At 43.9% G+C, this 20429-nt stretch overlaps 1 protein-coding gene across 2 annotated transcripts in view; it reads left to right on the top strand.

Moving 5' to 3' along the window:
* LOC106584374 (long-chain-fatty-acid--CoA ligase ACSBG2) overlaps positions 1-16684 on the top strand; it is a 41454-nt gene extending 24770 nt beyond the window's left edge. For both annotated transcript variants that reach the window (XM_014169608.2, XM_014169606.2), the window contains exons 4-15: positions 1888-2156; positions 3362-3450; positions 8478-8598; positions 8708-8788; positions 8938-9087; positions 10853-11029; positions 11648-11829; positions 12127-12369; positions 12570-12787; positions 12962-13101; positions 14334-14580; positions 15544-16684. In XM_014169608.2, coding sequence (XP_014025083.2) covers positions 1888-2156; positions 3362-3450; positions 8478-8598; positions 8708-8788; positions 8938-9087; positions 10853-11029; positions 11648-11829; positions 12127-12369; positions 12570-12787; positions 12962-13101; positions 14334-14580; positions 15544-15662 — 2036 coding nt within the window. In that variant the 3' untranslated portion in view covers positions 15663-16684. The remainder of the gene's footprint in view (positions 1-1887; positions 2157-3361; positions 3451-8477; positions 8599-8707; positions 8789-8937; positions 9088-10852; positions 11030-11647; positions 11830-12126; positions 12370-12569; positions 12788-12961; positions 13102-14333; positions 14581-15543) is intronic.
* Positions 16685-20429: the final 3745 nt, after the last annotated feature.

Raw genomic sequence — 20429 nt, 5'->3', positions numbered from 1 at the left:
AATCCCACCTCCACCATTTGGCACTTCACAACGAAAGACGTCAGGAAACCTCACGCCCACATGACACCATACACGTGGTCTGCGGTTGTGAGACCAGTTGGATGTGCTGCCAAATTCTCTAAAACCACTTTGGAGATCGCTTATAGTAGAGAAATTAAGATTCAGTTCTTTGGCAACAGCTCTTATGGACATTCCTGCAGTCAGCATGCCAATTGCACGCTCCCTCCAGACGTCTGTGCTGTTGTGGCAAAACTGCTTATTTTAGTGGCCTTTTATTGTCCCCAGCACAAGGTGCACATGTGTAAGGATCATGCTGTTTTAAGCTTCTTGAGATGCCACACCCGTCATGTGGATGGATTATCTTGCCAAAGGAGAAGTGATCACTAACAGGGATGTAAAGAAATTTGTTCACAAAATTTGAGAAATAAGCTTGTGAGTATGGAACATTTCTGGGATTTATTTCAGCTCATGAAACATTGGCCCAACACTTTACATGTTTTGTTCATACTTTTGTTAAGTGTAGATCCCCCTACAAGAAAAGAACTGTCGGAATGTTCTCTTCTGCAATGTTCAACCAATCCAGTAAATGTGGAGGATTTGAGATGGCGTGTCATCTTGTTAACATCCGAAAGGGGAAGTCGCGTGACGAGTCCATTTCCCCGGAATATCCGTTGAGGACTCTGCAGAGGCTTGTTTCTGGCTAATGGGCCCCCAATTTTAAAAAAAATAACCGGCTATAATATTGTGTTACAGAATTAATTATTGAACAGGACCGTCTAACTAGCTCTGAGAGGTTCACAGTTCAGTCTCCTGCCCTATTAGTTCCTGCTGTATTGTTAGCTCCTACTAGTGGGAGCTCTCCTTGTGCGGCCTGTGTGCCTGGACTCTGTATGGGCTGCCAATGCGGCTTTTGGGATCCCCTGTCTGGCCCCCCCTTATTTTGTCTGGTGTTGGGCAGATTGGCGTCTCATACTGGGCCTGGTGTGTGTGTGTGTTTACTGGCAGAGACTGGGGGCCAGGCCAGGGTCAGCACAACCCACTGCCTCTGGCTCTCCACCAACACTGCAGCAACACCAACAGTGGAGGGAACACGAGGACAAACGGCTACTGGGATTTAAGACCAGAAGTCAGAGCAGCCTCATGTCCCTAAAGCTCATTTCTGTGATTGTCTGTGTAAGCAGCAGGCACGCCATTCAAAGTGATTGGTTGGACTTCCTCATAGGGTTTGGGAGCCGTTTGACAGAGTGATTTGCCTGCGTGTGCAGACTGGGAATTTATGCCCATCACCAATGTTCTCTCTAAGCTGCGAGTGCTCACAAAACGTGTACATTTTCTAGCCTTCTTTGAAAAGTGAGTCGGGTGAAGAGCTTTTATGTCTTAAAATGGGGCAGTGTTTTATTTTGGGAAAGGCTTGAATAAGCTAAGCTGCCAATTGCAGGGGGTAGCACACATTTTTGTCTGCATCTCGGTAATAATGCTTTTTATTTTGTAAAGTAGTTTCTTCCATCCAACACAATACATTGTCTGTCACCATCTTATTTGAGTGGCTAAACAGGTTCATGTCAAGCCCTGCATCTTTTTCAAATGCCTACATTATGATCAAATAGCCACGGTAGCCTACTTTGCCACTGTTAATTTTAACTTAGTCGGTACAGCCTCAGTGTTCACTGTAAACGTGTGCCAGAAGTTGCACAGAATTTTCACATCTCAAGTTTGCATTCAGCAGACCTGAAATTTGCTCAGTTGCCCATCATCACTAAACTGTCCGGAAAGGGAAATGTCCCTCTTTTCTGAGGTGCAATCAAACGTGAGTCTAGACAAAGCTCTCAAATCAAACACGCCTTTCATTCGCCTTCTCAGTTGATTTGCCTCTCCTCTCTCCCTCAGTGAGTGCCCAGCGACCAGACTCCCTGTCCCTGGCGATGGCTGAGCCAGAGCGGTGGACGTCCAGGGGTGATGGGGAGGTGACGCTGCGGATGGGGGAGTCGGGCTTTGCAGCTGAGCCCCCACTCACTGTAGACCAGATGTTTAAAACTGCAGTGGAGAGGTTTGGCAGCTACACCGCGCTGGGCTGGAAGGAGGGAGAACAGACGAAGACCATGAACTACCAGGAGTACTACCAGGCTTGCCGCACCGCTGCCAAGAGCTTCCTCAAGGTGAGACTAAACACACAGACCAACTGTACTTATGCAAATCAGACCATAGCTGACACTTTACTGCTGTAAATGTGGATGTCAGAACAAAGTTGCAATAGAATGCGGTAAGATAATGGTAGGTGTTGAGGGTTCCACACCGATAAGGGCTGTGAAGTATTATTACAAAACATTCTATTGGTGTAAGTGTCTCCTAGATTTCCAGTCATAACAAAGGCTTATAAACATCAGTTCCTAAAGTGAAACAAAGTATGAGAACAAGTTCTGTTGGCAAGGCAACAATGTATCCTCAAACCAAATATGAAGCCAAAGCAAAAGAGAACCACTGTGGAGGATGTGTGCCCTTTTTAAGAAGGAGGCTTTTGATAACTTCCCCTCTCACTGATCATAGTCCACTATCCTAACTTCAGATCAGTGTGTGTTTAACCTCGTGGTGGCGGCGTCACTGTCACCAGCATGCGTAGGGTGAGATGAAATGTGGGAGGTAGAGGCAATGTGCTGCTGGGGGCAACATCTAGATGCAGGCCACACTAGAGTGGGACGATATGGAGAAAAATCCATATCACGATAAATTACCTGAATTAATGAGGTAAAGATGAATAGAACGATACATTTATAATGTGCACTACCATTTTTATTTATTATCCTTTAAACTACTACTAGTTTGTTAATGGGACAATTGATGGCTACAAACATCAATCAAACTTTTATGTCAAAATTCACATTTCTCTAGTATAGGCTACTTATCGTGGTGAACGATATCAGCGAAATGCCTGCGATAAGTGATCCATGTCGATCATTTTCGGTTTATCGTCCCAGCTCTAGGCCACGCTACTGTTTATTGTGAAACTCCACACTGTACATGAGTGAGGATTAGGACTGGCTCAGGCCCAGGGGAAGCCACACATCCCCACATCTGAACCTGACTGCCTCCTACTTGGAGGGAGAGGGGGAGAGTTGTGCTACTCTGCATTGGCAAGCAGCTGTACATTTGTTGTATCACGATGGTGTATTTTATTACTACTCTTGTTATAAAAGACCCTCTGTAGTCTGTATTTGGCTTTGCTTCACCTTCCCCTTTATCTGAACTCTTATCCATAGAAAAATGAATATTAACAGGCATTGTATCTGTTATGTTCCTCTTTTTAGGGGCAATGTGAGATCTATGTGTAGGTCTTTTCTCATGCTGTGTGTGTGTGTGTCCACAGCTTGGCTTGGAGCGCTACCATGGGGTTGGCATTCTGGGCTTCAACTCTGCTGAGTGGTTCATATCTGACATTGCTGCCATTATGGCTGGGTGAGTCTCTACACTTCTGTTCACTAGGGGGTCTGACACGCTCCCTGTCATGTGAGGGTGTGATGTACAGAATGTTCCCTTCTCACTGATCTACAGTAGCCCAGTCTCTTTTGTGTAGCTAAGTGACTTATGTGACTGTAACCAAAGACCTGAGATCAAAATCAAATCCAAAGTTCTTCGTTACATGCTTCATAAACAGGTATGGACTATCGGTGAAATGCTTACTTACGGGACCTTCCCAATGATGCAAAGAAAATAGAGAAATATTTAAAACGCTTAATAGTAGTGTGTGTGTGTGTGTGTGTGTGTATATATACAGTTGAAGTCGGAAGTTTACATACACTTAGGTTGGAGTCATTAACTTGTTTTTCAACCACTCCATAAATTTCTTGTTCACAAACTATAGTTTTGGCAATTCGGTTAGGACATCTACTTTGCATGACACAAGTAATTTTTCCAACAATTGTTTACAGACAGATTATTTCACTTATAATTCAGTGCATCTCAATTCCAGTGGGTCAGAAGTTTACATACACTAAGTTGACTGTGCCTTTAAACAGCTTGGAAAATTCCAGAAAATGTCATGGCTTTAGAAGCTTCTGATAGCTTCTGTCAGTTGGTGTACCTATGGATGTATTTCAAGGCCTACCTTCAAACTCAGTGCCTCTTTGCTTGACATCATGGGAAAATCAAAAGAAATCAGCCAAGACCTCAGAAACAAAATTGTAGACCTCCACAAGTCTGGTTCATCCTTGGGAGCAATTTCCAAACGCCTGAAGGTACCACGTTCATCTGTACAAACAATAGTACGCAAGTATAAACACCATGGGACCACGCAGCCGTCATACCGCTCAGGAAGAAGACGCGTTCTGTCTCCTAGAGATGAACGTACTTACGTGCGAAAAGTGCAAATCAATCCCAGAACAACAGCAAAGGACCTTGTGAAGATGCTGGAGGAAATGGGTACAAAAGTATCTATATCCAAAGTAAAACGAGTCCTATATCAACATAACCTGAAAGGCCTCTCAGCAAGGAAGAAGCCACTGCCCCAAAACCGCCATAAAGCCAGACTATGGTTTGCAACTGCACATGGGGACAAAGATCATACTTTTTGGAGAAATGTCCTCTGGTCTGATGAAACAAAAATAGAACTGTTTGGCCATAATGACCATCTTTATGTTTGGAGGGAAAAGGGGGAGGCTTGCAAGCCGAAGAACACCATCCCAACCGTGACGCGTGGGGGTGCTTTGCTTCAGGAGGGACTGGTGCACTTCACAAAATAGATGCCATCATAAGGTGGGAAAATTGTGGATATATTGAAGCAACATCTCAAGACATCAGTCAGGAAGTTTAAAGCTTGGTCACAAATGGGTCTTCCAAATGGACAATGACCCCAAGCATACTTCCAAACATCACACCTGCGGGACAGGTACAGGCTGATCGTCCTCGCAGTGGCAGACCACTTGTAACAACACCTGCACATGATCAGTACATCCAAACATCGCACCTGCGGGACAGGTACAGGATGGCAACAACTGCCCGAGTTACACCAGGAACACACAATCCCTCCATCAGTGCTCAGACTGTCCGCAATAGGCTGGACTGAGGGCTTGTTGTAAGGCAGGTCCTCACCAGACATCACCGGCAACAACGTCACCTATGGGCACAAACCCACCGTTGCTGGACCAGTCAGGATTGGCAGAAAGTGCTCTTTGATGAGTCGCGGTTTTGTCTCACCAGAGGTTTTGGTCGGATTCGCATTTATCGTCGAGGGGGATCGATTTGGAGGTGAAGGGTCCGTCATGGTCTGGGGCGGTGTGTCACAGCATCATCGGACTGAGCTTGTTGTCATTGCCTGCAATCTCAACGCTGTGCGTTACAGGGAAGACATCCTCCCTCATGTGGTACTCTTCTTGCAGGCTCAGACCTTTTGGATCTAGGGCCATTTTCCCCCCCAGAAATGTCTGGGAACTTGCAGGTGCCTTGTTGGAAGAGTGGGGTAACATCTCACAGCAAGAACTGGCAAATCTGGTGCAGTCCATGAGGAAGAGATGCACTGCAGTACTTTATGCAGCTGGTGGCCACACCAGATACTGACTTTTGATTTTGACCCCCCCCCCCCCCCCTTTGTTCAGGGACACATTATTCCATTTATTTAGTCACATGTCTGTGGAACTTGTTCAGTTTGTCTCAGCTGTTGAATCTTGTTATGTTCATACAAATATTTACACATGTTAGGTTTGCTAAAAATAAACGCAGTTGAAAGTGAGAGGACGTTTCTTTTTTTGATGAGTTTATAACCAGCATCAAGCTGTAGGCATAAGAGCGCGTCCCATTTAGTCTTAATGCCGTAACTTACTTAGGCCTATGATTGATACAGTAGCATATATAAATCATTTTCGTTTTAAAATTAAATAATTAGTAATTAGTTGAATAATTAGTCTAAACAATAAATAAACCACAATTCACAAATGAATGCAACTGATTTTAGTCTGCTATAATAAAGGCTTTTTCTTTCGTTAGAACAGACACTCTGGCATGTTTATTTAGTCTTTACATTGTTCCAAATGGTCAGAAGAAAATATTGTAATCGAACAGCAACTGTTTGGCACACATTTATAGTCACACAGCGCTTGCTCCTTTTTCTTGACCTCCAGTAGTTTCCAAAACTAAGTCAAATGTCTTCCACAGATCTGACTTCCCCTTTCCCTCCTGAGCAACCAGCAAACATTCGCCTGTTTTGCGTTTCTTTTTGACATCCTGCACGTCATTTTGTTGCCACGTGTTACTGTGTTCGGAGTTTGTTATAACTCATTTATTTATGTGATTAAAATAAGCAGGGGTTGAGGGAGTAGGGAATGTTTTTCCTAAACAATTAGATTTTGGTAACAGAACATTAAGTCAAAAACAAAGTAAATGGCTGACAAGATGTTGCAGCTTCAGCACGGACAGCGCAATAAACACTTGCTGTGGTGCCTTTTCGCTGCAGCTGGGAACTGTACTGAACAACAAATATAAACGCAACGTGCAACAATTTCTTAGATTTTACTTGAGTTACAGTTCATATAAGGAAATCAGTCAATTTAAATAAGTTGGGCCCTAATCGATAGATTTCACATGACTGGGAATACAGATATGCATCTGGTCACATACCTTTTTAAAAGAAAATGGAACTCACGATGGGCCTCAGGATCTCATCACGGTATCTCTGTGCATTCAAATTGCCATCGATAAAATGCAATTGTGTTCATGGTCCGTAGCTTATGCCTTCCCATACCATAACCCCACAGCCACCATTGACATCAGCAAACTGCTTGCCCACACAACGCCATACAAGTGGTCTGCGGTTGTGAGGCCGGTTGGATGTACTGCCAAATTCTCTAAAATGACGGAGGCGGCTTATGGTAGAGAAATTAGCATTACATTTCCTGGTAACAGCTCTGGTGGACAGTCCTGCAGTCAGCATGCCAATTGCGCGCTCCCTCAACTTGAGACATCTGTGGCATTGTGTTGACAAAACTGCAGATTTTCGTGGCCTTTATTTTTCCGCGCCCATGGTGCACTTGTGTAATGATTATGTTGTTTAATCAGCTTCTTGATATGCCACACCAGTCAGGTGGATGGATTATTTTGGCTAAGAAGAAATGCTCACTAAAAGGGATTTAAACAAATGTGTGCACAACATTTTAGAGAAGGAGCTTTTATTTCAGATTATGAAACATGGGACCAATACTTGTTGTGTTTTTGTTCAGTGTACTTCTGTACGATGGCATGGTGGGCTTAAACCAATATTGGAGGATAATGTATCATCGTTGAAATCTCCAGTTTGGGAACATTTTTGCTTCCCGGTAGATTACAACGACAATGGTCACAGTTGTGGATTACATTTTTTTATTTAGCCTTTATTTAACTAGGCAAGTCTGTTAAGAACAAATTCTTATTTACAATGACGGCCAAACCCGGACGACGCTGGGCGACTTGTGCGCCGCCCTATGGGACTCCCAATCACGGTCAGATCTGATACAGCCTGGATTTGAACCAGGGACTGTAATGACACCTCTTGCACTGAGATGCAGTGCCTTAGACTGCTGCGATAAATGTTGCCGCACTCAACGAGAATCATGCAGCTGCCAACGCCTCATATGTTCACACATTTACACCAACATCAACCAGGTATACCGGAGCAAGACTGAAACGCATGTTACAAACTTCCTTCTTGCACCCATTTCAGCAAATGGGTAGTACCTGCTCTATATAAGCAAACCAATTCTGAAGTTTGCAATGAATTGTCCAATGCACCCTGTTGCGCTTACTTAACTGTGACGGCTCATCACATTACCTCAGATTTGGAGATGTCCCGTGTGACACACACCCCCTTTTGAGAGTCACACGTATGCATTTGGCACTGAAGAAGGCAGTGTCATGGTGCCATCGTAACCAAATGGGAATTTACCACATACGACTGGGAAAAATCCACTTGAACGGCCCTCAAACTGGGGGAAACTAGTCTATCATCTTGAACACCCACTACTTTCACATGGTGACCTCTAACAGATTTTTCGGCAGTTAAACGCAACAATGTTTTGAACACTCTATAATTTGTTTACAAGCATGATGGCTGTACTTTTAGTTTATGCTTGACACTGCTTGTTGGAAATTAGCACTCGGCATTTCTCGACGAGTTCAAATCCCATGAATGCATCCAACTGGTATTTACGGCTTCACAACTAGTAAATTCCACCTCCCACAGTTCCAAACGTAGCATCAGAGTCGTAACAATCGCTGAAACAACAGACAATGCAATGTACATTGTGAATGGCATTTTACTTTTCTAAAAAGAACGCAATCCATACCAAACCGCGGGTTTGGTGAACCGTAACACCCCTAGTACAGACTGTTCTTTCATGATGAGCATAACTTTATGAAATACATACTTACCTAGCAGAGTTGCCAAACCTGTCTGTGGGAAAGGAATCTTGAGTTTCATGGACCATGAATCAACATGACTCACTGTTTCTTGTTGCCAGTGGGTTTGCAGTGGGTATCTACACCACCAACTCCCCAGAGGCGTGCCAGTACTTAGCAGAGAACTGCAAGGCCAACATCATCGTGGTGGAGAACCACAAACAGCTACAGAAGATCCTACAGGTAAGCACAGAGGATGGAGAGCTTTAGATTTGCTTAGATTCATCAATACATCAGGGATACCTTCATCCTTTTTTTAACCTTAATCGGTGTATTCCTCTTTTTCCTTCAGGTTCAGGACAAGCTGCCACACCTGAAAGCCATTATCCAGTACAAAGATGCACTTAAAGAGAAGAGACCAAACCTCTACACGGTATGCGTGTCAAACTATTTCGATTTCATTTGAACATTAGAAGCTGGATCAATGCCTTCTGTGTCTTTAGAAGTGTTCATAACGCACTACAGTTCCTGCTGGTTTGTTTCCCCCCACTGTATCCTGACTATCTTGTATTCTCTACACAGTGGGTAGAGTTTATGGAGCTGGGCCGTGATGAGTCCAACTCTCAGCTGGATGACATCATCGCTACCCAGAAACCCAACCAGTGCTGCACACTGATCTACACATCAGGGACCACGGGCCAGCCCAAAGGAGTGATGCTCAGCCATGACAATGTGAGTGACACCCACCAGTAATATTAAACTGCCAGGTGGTGAAGGTGGGCAACAGCACCTCCGCTATGCTGATCCTCAGCACGGTGTCCCACAAGGGTATGTGCTAAGCCCCCTCCTATACTCCCTGTTCCCCCATGACTGCGTGGCCACGCACATCTCCAACTCAACCATCAAGTTTGCAGACAACACAAGTGGTAGGCCTGACTACCAACAACTACGAGACTGCCTACAGGAAGGTGGTGAGGGCCCTGGCGGAGTGGTGCCAGGAAAATAACGTCAACAAAACGAAGGAGCTGATTGTAGACTTCAGGAGACGACTAAAGGAACACTTCCCCATCTGCATCGACTGGGCCGCAATGGAGAGGGCAAAAAGATTGAAGTTCCTTGGCGGCACATTACTGACAAGCTGAAATGGTCCACAGTGTGTTTTATTTCTTCCTTTATTTTTAAACCCCTTTTTCTCCCCAATTTCGTGGTATCCAATTGGTAGTTAGTCTTGTCTCATCGCTGCAACTCACGTACGGACTCGGGAGAGAAGGTCGAAAGCCGTGCGTCCTCCGAAACACAACAGTGCACCAATGTGTCAGAGGAAACACCGTACACCTGGTGACGGTGTCAGCGTGCATTGTGCCCGGCCCACCACAGGAGTCGCTAGAGCGCGATAGGACATTCCTGCCGGCCAGACCCTCCCCTAATCCGGACGACGCTGGGCCAATTGTGCGCCGCCCCATGGGTCTCACTGTCACGGCCGGCTGTGACAGAGCCTGGACTCGAACCCAGAATCTCTAGTGGCACAGCTAGCACTGCGATGCAGTGCCTTAGACCACTGCACCACTCGGTTGGCCCCATACAGTGTTGTGAATGCGCAACAGTGCCTCTTCAACCACAGGAGGCTGAAGATATTCTACAGATGTACCATTGAGAGCATCCTGTTGGGCTGTTTCACCGCCTGATACGGCACCTGCACCGTCCACAACTGCTGGGCTTTCCAGATGGTGGTGCAGTCATCCCAACGCATCACCGGGGGCGCACTGCCAGCCCTCCAGGACATCTACAGCACCCGGTGTCACAGGAAAGCCAGTAAGATCATCAAGGACCTTGGCCACCTTAGCCACGGCCTCTTCACCCCGCTACCATCTAGAAGGCGAAGACCGTACAGGTGCCGAGAAACTGAAAAATGTCTTCTCTCTTCAGGCCATCAGACTGTTAGTCACCACTAGCCGGCCTCCGCCCAGGAGCCTACCCTGAATTTTAGTCATTGTTATTTGCCGGCTACCACCCGGTTACTCTAACCTGCTGCCCTATGTAAATAGTCATTGACCTCTGGTCTCTTTAATAATGTTTATACAGTTTTACACACTTTATGTATATACTGTATTCTAGTCATGGTTCATCTTATACAATTACTGCTGTACACACCTTTTCTATTTATATACTGTCCATAATATCAATACACCCATATATTTTTATATTTCAGACTCTGACATTGCTTATTCTAATATTTCTAATTGCTTTAGAATTTTTTTTATTTGCATGTATTGTTAGGTGTTACTGCACTAGTTAGTTTAGTTACACCCACAATAACATCTGCAAAATGTGAACGCGACCAATAAAATGGCTGCACATTAGGTTCCATTGTAAAGATCTATGAGAGTGATGCACTATCAGTGTCATGATGTAAAAATGTAGCCCCCTATCTATTCAAAATCCACCTTTGCTCCGAGTTTACTTGTGAATGACTGTCTCCCTCGCTCTCTCTTTGTAGCTGACATGGACAGCTTTCGCCGTAGGCCGCCATGTCCGGCTAACAGAAGCCACCAAGTCTCAGGAGATAGTTGTCAGCTACCTGCCTCTCAGCCACATCGCTGCTCAGATGGTGGACATCTGGGTCACCATGAAGGTCGGAGGGGCAACCTACTTCGCCCAGCCAGACGCACTGAAGGTGATGGTCTATTCTCATTTAGAAGAGGACCTTTTCCACATTCTCCATGTGACAGAGAAGATTGTCGTGCACTCTGTTACTCCCACTTGTCCTCCCCTTCATTTTAGATTAAACCTAGTGTATAATCCAGTTAAGGGAGGCAGATTTAAGTTAAATTGATTTCCTGAGGGGGAACCTACTCACACAAGACAACTCTTTGTTTTGCAATTGATCAGTTCATTAGTGCAGTGTTTCCCAACTCTGGTCCTCGAGTAACCCCAAAAGCACACCTTTTTGTTGTTGCCCCGGACAAAAACCCCTGATTCAACTTGTCAAGGGTTTGATGATTAGTTCACATGTAGAATCAGGAGAGCTTGTCTGGGATCACAACAAAAAAGATGTGCTGTTGGGGGGTACGGGAAACACTGCGTTAGTGGATCTGCTCTCTGTGAAAAGGCTGTTCTTCCCAAAATAAGCGTCAGCTTTACTAAATGCACTACGTTGCAAATGCTTTTGAACAGTTATCCTCAGGAGCTGAACTGTCTTTCTCAATGTGCTAGTGTCCGTATTACTCTGCTCACACACACATACTTTGATTACCAACCCCTTCAGTGTGTGTGCCTCCCTGTCTGTTCTCAGGGCTCCCTGGTCAACACGATGAGAGAGGTGCGTCCCACAGCCTTTATGGGCGTACCACGCGTCTGGGAGAAGATGCAGGAGAAGATGAAGTCCGTCGGGGCCAAGTCGTCCACTGTGCGCAGGAAGGTGGCAGTCTGGGCCAAAGGAGTGGGGCTGAAGACTAACCTCAGCAAGATGAATCAGTATGTATACCAGTATGAACCGGTATGTAGCCTATTGAATAGGGCGAGGGGAATCTGTGTTCTAATTTACCTGTTGCACCACCTGTGGTTCTGACTTCTTAGTTATTTTTTTATTTATTTTATTTTTAAGGCCAATACTACTATCACAAACATGACAGAACAGGATGAGTAGTTGTCATGGCCACGCACAGTATAATAATGCTAGCACAGTATGTACAGTATTGAACTACAGCCTGAGGTATAAAGATATAGTAGAGATGTTATATTAAACTCCTGCTTCCGCTCCTGCCTGCTCAGGAATGGAGCTATGGCAAGGACGCCCGTCAACTACCGCCTAGCCAAGAAGCTGGTGTTCAGAAAGGTCCGTAAGGCCCTGGGTCTGGACCGCTGCACCAAGTGTTACACAGGTGCAGCCCCCATCACCAAGGATACCCTGGAGTTCTTCCTCAGCCTGGACATCCCAGTGTACGAGCTGTACGGAATGAGTGAGAGCACTGGACCTCACACCATCTCTCTGCCCAACGCATTCCGCCTCACCAGGTATCTTACAGCAGATACTCTCCACATTCCCCTGAACACACAATGCCTGACACTACATATTTCCATGCTCACTCAATACAAATTAATTCATTACAACAGGCCCAAGCGCATACATACCTTGGCTTTTAGCAAGTGTATTTGCTGTCGATTTACTGTATATTCTTCAAGAACTGCAAAGTTAAAGTGTTTTGTCTCCCAAGCGTTGGGAAGTTGATCCCTGGCTGTGAGACTAAGATCCACAGTCCTGACCAGGAGGGCAATGGGGAGATCTGCTTCTGGGGGCGCCACGTCTTCATGGGCTACCTCAACCAGGCCGACAAGACAGAGGACGCCCTGGACGCAGAGGGCTGGCTGCACTCTGGAGACCTGGGCAAACACGACGACAACGGCTTCCTGTTCATCACTGGACGCATCAAAGGTACGCAGTCTCCTCTACACACTATAACCCCATCCGCAAAAGAACCCCAGGCCAATCATCAGAACCTAGCTTTAAACAGAACCGACTGAAGTTAGTTGAAAGCCTGTTAGTTGATGGAAGACTCCAAGTTAGAATTATCCTCATTAAAACATCTGTTTCAATGTGTGTTTCCAGAGCTGATCATCACAGCGGGTGGAGAGAACATCCCTCCAGTGCCCATTGAAGATGCTGTAAAGGAGGCTGTGTCGCTGGTTAGCAACGCCATGCTCATTGGAGACAAGAGGAAGTTCCTCGCCATGCTGCTCACCATTAAGGTATGACCAGTTAGCTACAGCACTGTTGGTGTAAAACCAAATCCCCATCCCAACTCATACCCCGTTTAACTCAAAGGTCATCTTCTAAGTTCTGACAACCATTTCTATTTAGAACAAGGATGTTATACAGTTTAGATTGTGTAACATCCTTTAGATGGCCATCTATTGCAGCCACTTCAGGAGTATCAGATAGTTGAGAAATACCATGTGTAATCAGATGCAGCCTCTGAGATTGCACAGTGCTGTGTAAACTCCTTATCATGTAATCATAGAATGAGGCAAGACTGTCATAGTGGATTCTAATATTTTAGCCGAAATCCCAACTTCTGCTCGACCACTGTCACCTGGTGGACATTTTGTACATTGCCATTCTTTATGCTATCTGTTAAGTTCATGTTTTAAGTATCCCAATATTTCTGTTATTACGGTGCTATCACTGTTATTAGTACGCCTGCGTGGTAGTCTCACTGGTGATGGACCTAGCCTGAGTGCAATGGCAACCATGTATTGTTGAAATACGGTTTAGTACATGTTAAACTGGAACCAAACCGTTGTCATTTTATGTTAACAGTATCATTGTCAGTTAACCCTTGGCCTACAATGGTCGCACCCCCACAGAAACAATTAACATAATATAACAATCGGTCAGTTTAAGCTAATGTTTTTTGCATGGGCTGCGTCTCAATCCTCCGATATTTCCCTTCCGCATCTGTGGTGGAAGGTGATAGAGCTAAAGCATTGTTTGTCAGACCAGGAGACATCCCAAAAATCGGTCTTCTCACAAAAACGTCTGTAGCGTCTTCTCGGTTTGGCTTACTAACTATTATGACCACTCCTTTGAAAGCCGAGACTCTCACAAACACAATAGGACAGACACTTCAGAACAAACTTCCTTTAGATTTTTTTTTGGGGGGGGACTATCTGTTCCATTTGGTGAATCTGTTAGTCAAGGTGTTTCTATTGGCTAATAGCAATGCCAAATTGAATGTTTCATCCAATAATTTTATATTTTTTGATACCTTAAGGGGTCTTAAAATTCAAAATCAAATAGCTTAATGATCCATCTTAAAACAATTCCTTATGTTAGCCCCCTCACCCGGCTTAGACTCTAGGGTTAATGGCATTGATTAATGAAACATAAATTATCCATGCACAAGACAGCCTTCTAAGAAAAATGCATATGTCTTTTATCTCCTTCACTGACTAAAACTTCATGTCTCTTTACCCCTCAGTGCCAGGTGAATGGAGACACTGGTGCTCCTGAGGATGAGTTGACTCCAGAGGCCGTAGAGCTGTGCCGAAAGCTGGGCAGCAATGCCACGCGAGTCTCAGAGATTGCCGGCGGACGTGACCGGGTCATCCATGCCGCTATCCAGGAGGGCATCAACCGCGTGAACGAGAACGCCACCTCCAACGCCCAGCGCATCCAGAAGTGGATCATCCTAGACCAGGACTTCTCCATCACTGGGGGAGAGCTGGGTGAGGGGGGGCCAGTGTGCATGTTGGTTTAGTGCCATGTTCTTAACTGCAGTATGTTTTTCCAGGTCATTACATAGGCTGGACTCAGTGTGCATGTTGGTTTAGTGCCATGTTGTTTTTCCAGGTCATTACATAGGCTGGACTCTAGTTTCCATGATGTATATGGCCAATTTCAATAGAAGAGTTTTTGTTGCCCTTTTCTCAGTCTATTGCAGACCATGTCGTCACTAGTTTTTCCCACCTATCCAGTGGTGGCTGTCAATGAGCATAACAGCAGGATATACACTGAGTGTACAAAACATTAGGAATACCTGCTCTTTCCTTGACAGACTGACCAGGTGAAGGCTATGATCCCTTATTGATGTCACTTGTTAAATCCCCTTACATTTTAGTCATTTAGCAGACGCTCTTATCCAGAGCGACTTACAGTAGTGAATGCATACATTTCATTTCATGCGTTTTTTTGTTTTTTTTCTACTGACCCCCCGTGGGAATCGAACCCGCAACCCTGGCGTTGCAAACACCATGCTCTACCAACTGAGCCACAGGGAAGACGAAGGGGAGGTGTCAGGTTAGAGAAAGATTAAGCCTTGAGACATGGATTGTGTGTGTGCGCCATTCAGAGTGAATGGGCAAGACAACATTTTTAAGTGCCATGGTAGTAGGTGCCAGGCGCACCAGTTTGGGTGTGTAACGTTGCTTGGTTTTTCCACGCTCAAGTTTCCCTGTCTATCAAGGATGGTCCACCACCCGAAGGACATCCAGCCAACTTGATACAACTTTGGGAAGCATTGGAGTCAACATGAGCCACCATCCTTATGGAATGCGTTCAACACCTTGTAGAGTCCATGCCCTGATGAATTGAGGCTGTTCAGAGGGCAAAGGTGCAACTGAATATAAGGAAGGTGTTCCTAATGTTTTGTACACTGTGTATAGCTGATGCAGTCTCTTTTTCTCCCTCAGGCCCCACTATGAAGCTGAAGAGACCAGTGGTCATGAAGATGTACAAAGAGCAAGTAGAGCATTTCTACAAAGAGGTGGTGACCCCAAGTACCCCTGACAACTCCCTTCCCCCCAAATAGGCCTGGGATAAAGGCCCTTGCAGAGCGATTCATAGAACCGCAACAAAAGACCTGCAGCCAGAAGTCTCTCACACATACGACACACACGTACACCACCTCATACAGACCACCACTCCCTGTGCAGTTCCCGTTTACTCCTGTGAAAATGTTTTGTTAGTTTCTGCTTTGGTTATTGGGTTTTTGTTCACATTTGTGGGTGTTCTAAAGAAAAACTAAGGAAGAACATCCATGAGAAGGTGTTGTAAATCTTTGATTTTTGAAGATGAGTTATTGATGAGCTTATTTCAGCTATTTATTTGTTTTGTGATGAACAATAATACATGATAGATGAAGTAGTTGTATGTCATGAGGCATGGTTAATGTGCTTTGATACTTGAGACTAAATGGCATAGTATCCAACATTTCCATAGGAAATGGTAGTAGAATTTTGGCCTACATTTTGAAAAAACGTTACTCACAATTATTTATTTTTCTTTTGCCAAAGTCAATACTTACTTGGGGACCAAAGACACATTGGATGTGAAAGAATTATCCAGCTGAAAACTTCCATCTGTAGTCTTCACATCCAGTGTTCGCTCGTCAAAAAAACGTTTCCTATTTATTATTATTGTTGTTTTGCTCTGTCTGCATTGGTCTGGTTTCAGAGTTTTGATGGAAGTATATCATTGTTGTAGCACGGTCCTAAATCATATATGCAGTTCTGCAATAAGACAAGTCCAGGGATGGCCAATGACAAATTAAGTTGTAGATTTAGTTAAAGCCTTGTTGCCATAAGCAAATAGCTCAATGTTGAACTTCTGCACCTACCTTGTCCTACAGAGGGCATCCAAGTCACTTTTTTCAACACGATGGAACCATATCATTCAAGCCATATTATTTTGTTTGTATCCAATGTGTTATGTATTTTGACATTGTCATACTATCTGTGGAATTGCCTGGTCTTGTTGGAATGTTTTATAACGATTCTGTGTAAAATTGTTGTGACCATTGTTAAATACTGTAAATATATTTTGCCTACATTGCCTCTTTCCTCTGGTCTTTATTTAAACCATTTTATTACGGTAAATGTTTTTAAAAGAACTGTCTTCAGCTCATCACAGTCTTGTCAAGCAGTGTGACGTTCTTTATACTTGCGCCACTGAACTGAGTTTGTCTTTCTGAAAACTGGTTCATTACATGTTCTCTCCTGAGTTACCTTAATCTAAAACAGAAGAGAATACAAGGGTACATAGAGGAAATGTGATAGCGTATCAAAATTAAGTTCATTCATCCTGAAACCTACATCCAATAATACCCAGGACTGGGGTTTGATCTTATTACACTGCACATACTCGCCCTTCACGTATATGAATATGCTGTGTGGAATGTCTCTGTAACCTACTGTGCATGTTCTGGTCCTTGTAATTCTGAGTGTTTAATTATTGTGGGTTTATTTTGTCAACTTTGTCAGTACAAATGATACTCCTTGGACAGTGGAATAGGAAGAAATCTGATTTGATTCTGGCTTCCAGCACTTTTGACCATTTGTCTTTGAAATACTTGAATTTTTTTATTAAGTAATCTAATGCAATTCACAGATCCCTTTGTAAACTACTATTCCATTGTCTGTGGAAAGTGAATATGCCAAGGCCCTTGCAGTTTAGAAATGTTAGAAGGGCTTCCACATGCAGCAGAGAGAAGCTCAACAGTTGGTGACCCATATTGTTTCAAGAAGACTGGCTTGTAGTGTTTGTTGAATGAAGAATATTATTTTCAAAAGTGGAGGAAATGAAGGTGATGTATCTGTATTTTGTTCTTTTCCCAACTGATGTCATAGCTTTCTGTTGATGCTTGTACTGACATACACACTGACGGTCTGGAGCTCCATACCACCAACAAAGTCCAGTGTAATTGCAGTCATCTTAATTACACCTTTTGAGTTGACAGGCCTGTCACTTTTTTTACAAGCAGAGCAATCAAACGCATACAAGACCATGAGAGTTCATGACTGCCATCTACAGACAGAATACCGGTTTTACCTGACCCTCAACACTTAAGAGTTTTGAAAGTGTGTCACTGGGTGTCTAGAGTTGATGAGCAGTGCCATCTTTAAACTAGCAGCTGCTGAGGAAAGAAACCTTCATGTATGTGATCTAGCTGGAAAATAAAGGTTATTTATTCTGAAATATCGAGCCGTTTCATTTCCTGTTGCAAAATCTTAAATTTGGCGTTAGCTATTTTTCCGATTATTTTGAGATTAAAAGTGGCAACCTGGTATATTTCAAAGTAACTGCCCAGTGAAAATTTCAACTACTATCCAAAGTATAGCGAGAAACAATGAACGGTGTTCGTTGGATAACAAAGCAAGCATTATCATGTAGGAACTATCTTCCTTTATATGCAAACATTGTATTATGATTATTTAGGTTAGCAGTCACCCGGAGAGCTGAACGAACCTGGAGTCAATCTGACATGGTTCATGGGAAGATTATTTTTAGCATTAGTTACATATACAAAGAATGGTTAATAGTTTCCTTGTTTTTTGAGATTTCAAATTACACAAGGCTCATTTTAGGGATATCCGTGATTTCAAGTTGACAGGCCAGTGTGGAGTGGTTTAAATAGACATGTAAAATCAGATTTTTGATTTATCAACTCTGCCATCTTTTGACCCATCCATTAGCTTTTCTCAAACTAAGTAAAGACATACCATGGACCTTTCATTTGGTTCTTTGGTTCATGAGAAGTTTTCTAAAATGGAGGAAAATCTATCCTAACGGACCTCCATGGGTCCTTGAGGCAAAATTGTTCAGCATGAGGAAAGACCCCTACAAAGTTTAGTCTCTAGGCCAAATGAGGCGGTTGATGAGGGTTTAAGTGAGACTGCTTATCACAGCACCACCTATAGGCCAATCAGTGCCATTCTTTTTGTGCCAAATAAATAAAAATGACCAATCTATGCTTGAATTATTTGACCATGTCAATGGGGGGAGGGGAGGGGGGCACAAGCCTAATAATGTTTGTGGCCAAAGCAAACATTTTAGGAAAACACTTAAAACCCCACCTCAAACTTCACAAAGACTGTTTAAAAAAATACTTGCTATTTCCTCATAGAACATGTCAACAAATCAAATTCGTCACATGCGCCGAATACAACAGGTGAAATGCTTACTTATACAAGCCCTTAACCAATAATGCAGTTCAAGTAATAGAGTTAAGTGAAAAATAATAACAAGGCTATATACGGGTACTGGTACCGAGTCAATGTGTGGGGGTACAGGTTAGTCGAGGTCATTTGTACATATAGGAAGGGGTAAAGTGACTATGCATAGATAAACAATGAGTAGCCGCAATGTAAAAACAAAGGGGGGGGGTCAATGTAAATACTCTGGGTGGCCATTTAATTAATTGTTCGGCAGTCTCATGGCTTGGCGGTAGAAGCTGATGAGGAGCTTTTTGGACCTAGACTTGGCGCTCCGGTAGCACTTGCCATGCAGTAGCAGAGAGAACAGTCTATGACCTGGGTGACTGGAGTCTTTGACAATTTTTTGGGCCTTCCTCTGACACCGCCTAGTATATAGGTCCTGGATGGCAGGAAGCTTGGCCCCAGTGATGTACTGGGCCGTACGCACTACCCTCTGTAGTGCTTTGCGGTCAAGATCGGTGCATTTGCCATACCATGCGGTGATGCAGCCAGTCAAGATGCTCTCAATGGTGCAGCTGTAGAACTTTTTGAAGATCTGAGGGTCCATGCCAAATCTTTCCAGCCTCCTGAGGGGGAAGAGGCATTGTCGTGCCTCTTCATTACTTTGTTGGTGTGTGTGGACCATGTTAATTCCTTCGTTATGTGGATACCAAGGAACTTGAAGCTTTCGACCTGCTCTACTACAGCCCCGTCGATGCAGGGCATGATTACCGAATAGGCACAGATTACCCCCCATGGTTATTTTTTGGGAGAAATTAGCTTCAAACTGCTATATTTTCACTAAACCTCAGGACAAAATGTGAGATGAGCATATGTGGATTTGTTGGGGCGGTATAGGCCCGATTCAAGTGCTCGGAAAATGGAATGGAATTCCCTTTTTATGCACTTTTCTCTCTATGCGAATGTAAGCATGATAATAGCATGATATTCATTTTGGGTGGAGATTGAATAAATTAAAAGTGTCCCTAATAATTCCACCACCTTTACACGCAAGGAAACCCTGAATAAGGTCCAGCAGTTCCAAGTGGAAAAAGCATCTAAAGTTTTTTCTGATATAAATAACACCATTCTCCATGCACTGTAATTTACAACTTGAAAAGCACTATTGATAAAAGCTAGGTAAATAAGTAATCCGTTTGGATAAGGGAATTGTAAATGTAAATGAAATGTATTTATAAAGCCCTTTTTACATCAGCAGTGATATACAGCACAAAGTGCTATACAGAAACCCAGCCTAAAACCCCAAACAGCAAGCAATGCAGATGTAGAAACATGGTGGCTAGGGAAAAACTCCCTAGAAAGGCAAGAACCTAGGAAGAAACGTAGAGAAGAACCAGGCTCTGAGAGGTGGCCAGTTCTCTTCTGGCTGTGCCGCATGGAGATAAGAGAACATGGCCATTTAAGGCCAGATTGTTCTTCAAGATGTTCAAACGTTCATGGATGACCAGCAGGGTGAGATAATAATCAGTGGTTGTAGAGGGTGCAATAGGTCAGTACTTCAGGAGTAAATGTCAGTTGGCTTTTCATAGCCGAGCATATAGAAGTCGAGACAGCAGATGCGGTAGAGAGAGAGAGAGAGAGAG

Source organism: Salmo salar, chromosome ssa23 (assembly GCF_905237065.1).
Source record: "Salmo salar chromosome ssa23, Ssal_v3.1, whole genome shotgun sequence".
In the NCBI taxonomy this organism is placed as follows: Eukaryota; Metazoa; Chordata; class Actinopteri; order Salmoniformes; family Salmonidae; genus Salmo; species Salmo salar.
The sequence above is the reverse complement of the archived record's forward strand: the minus strand, read 5'-3'. Positions and strand labels throughout refer to the sequence as shown.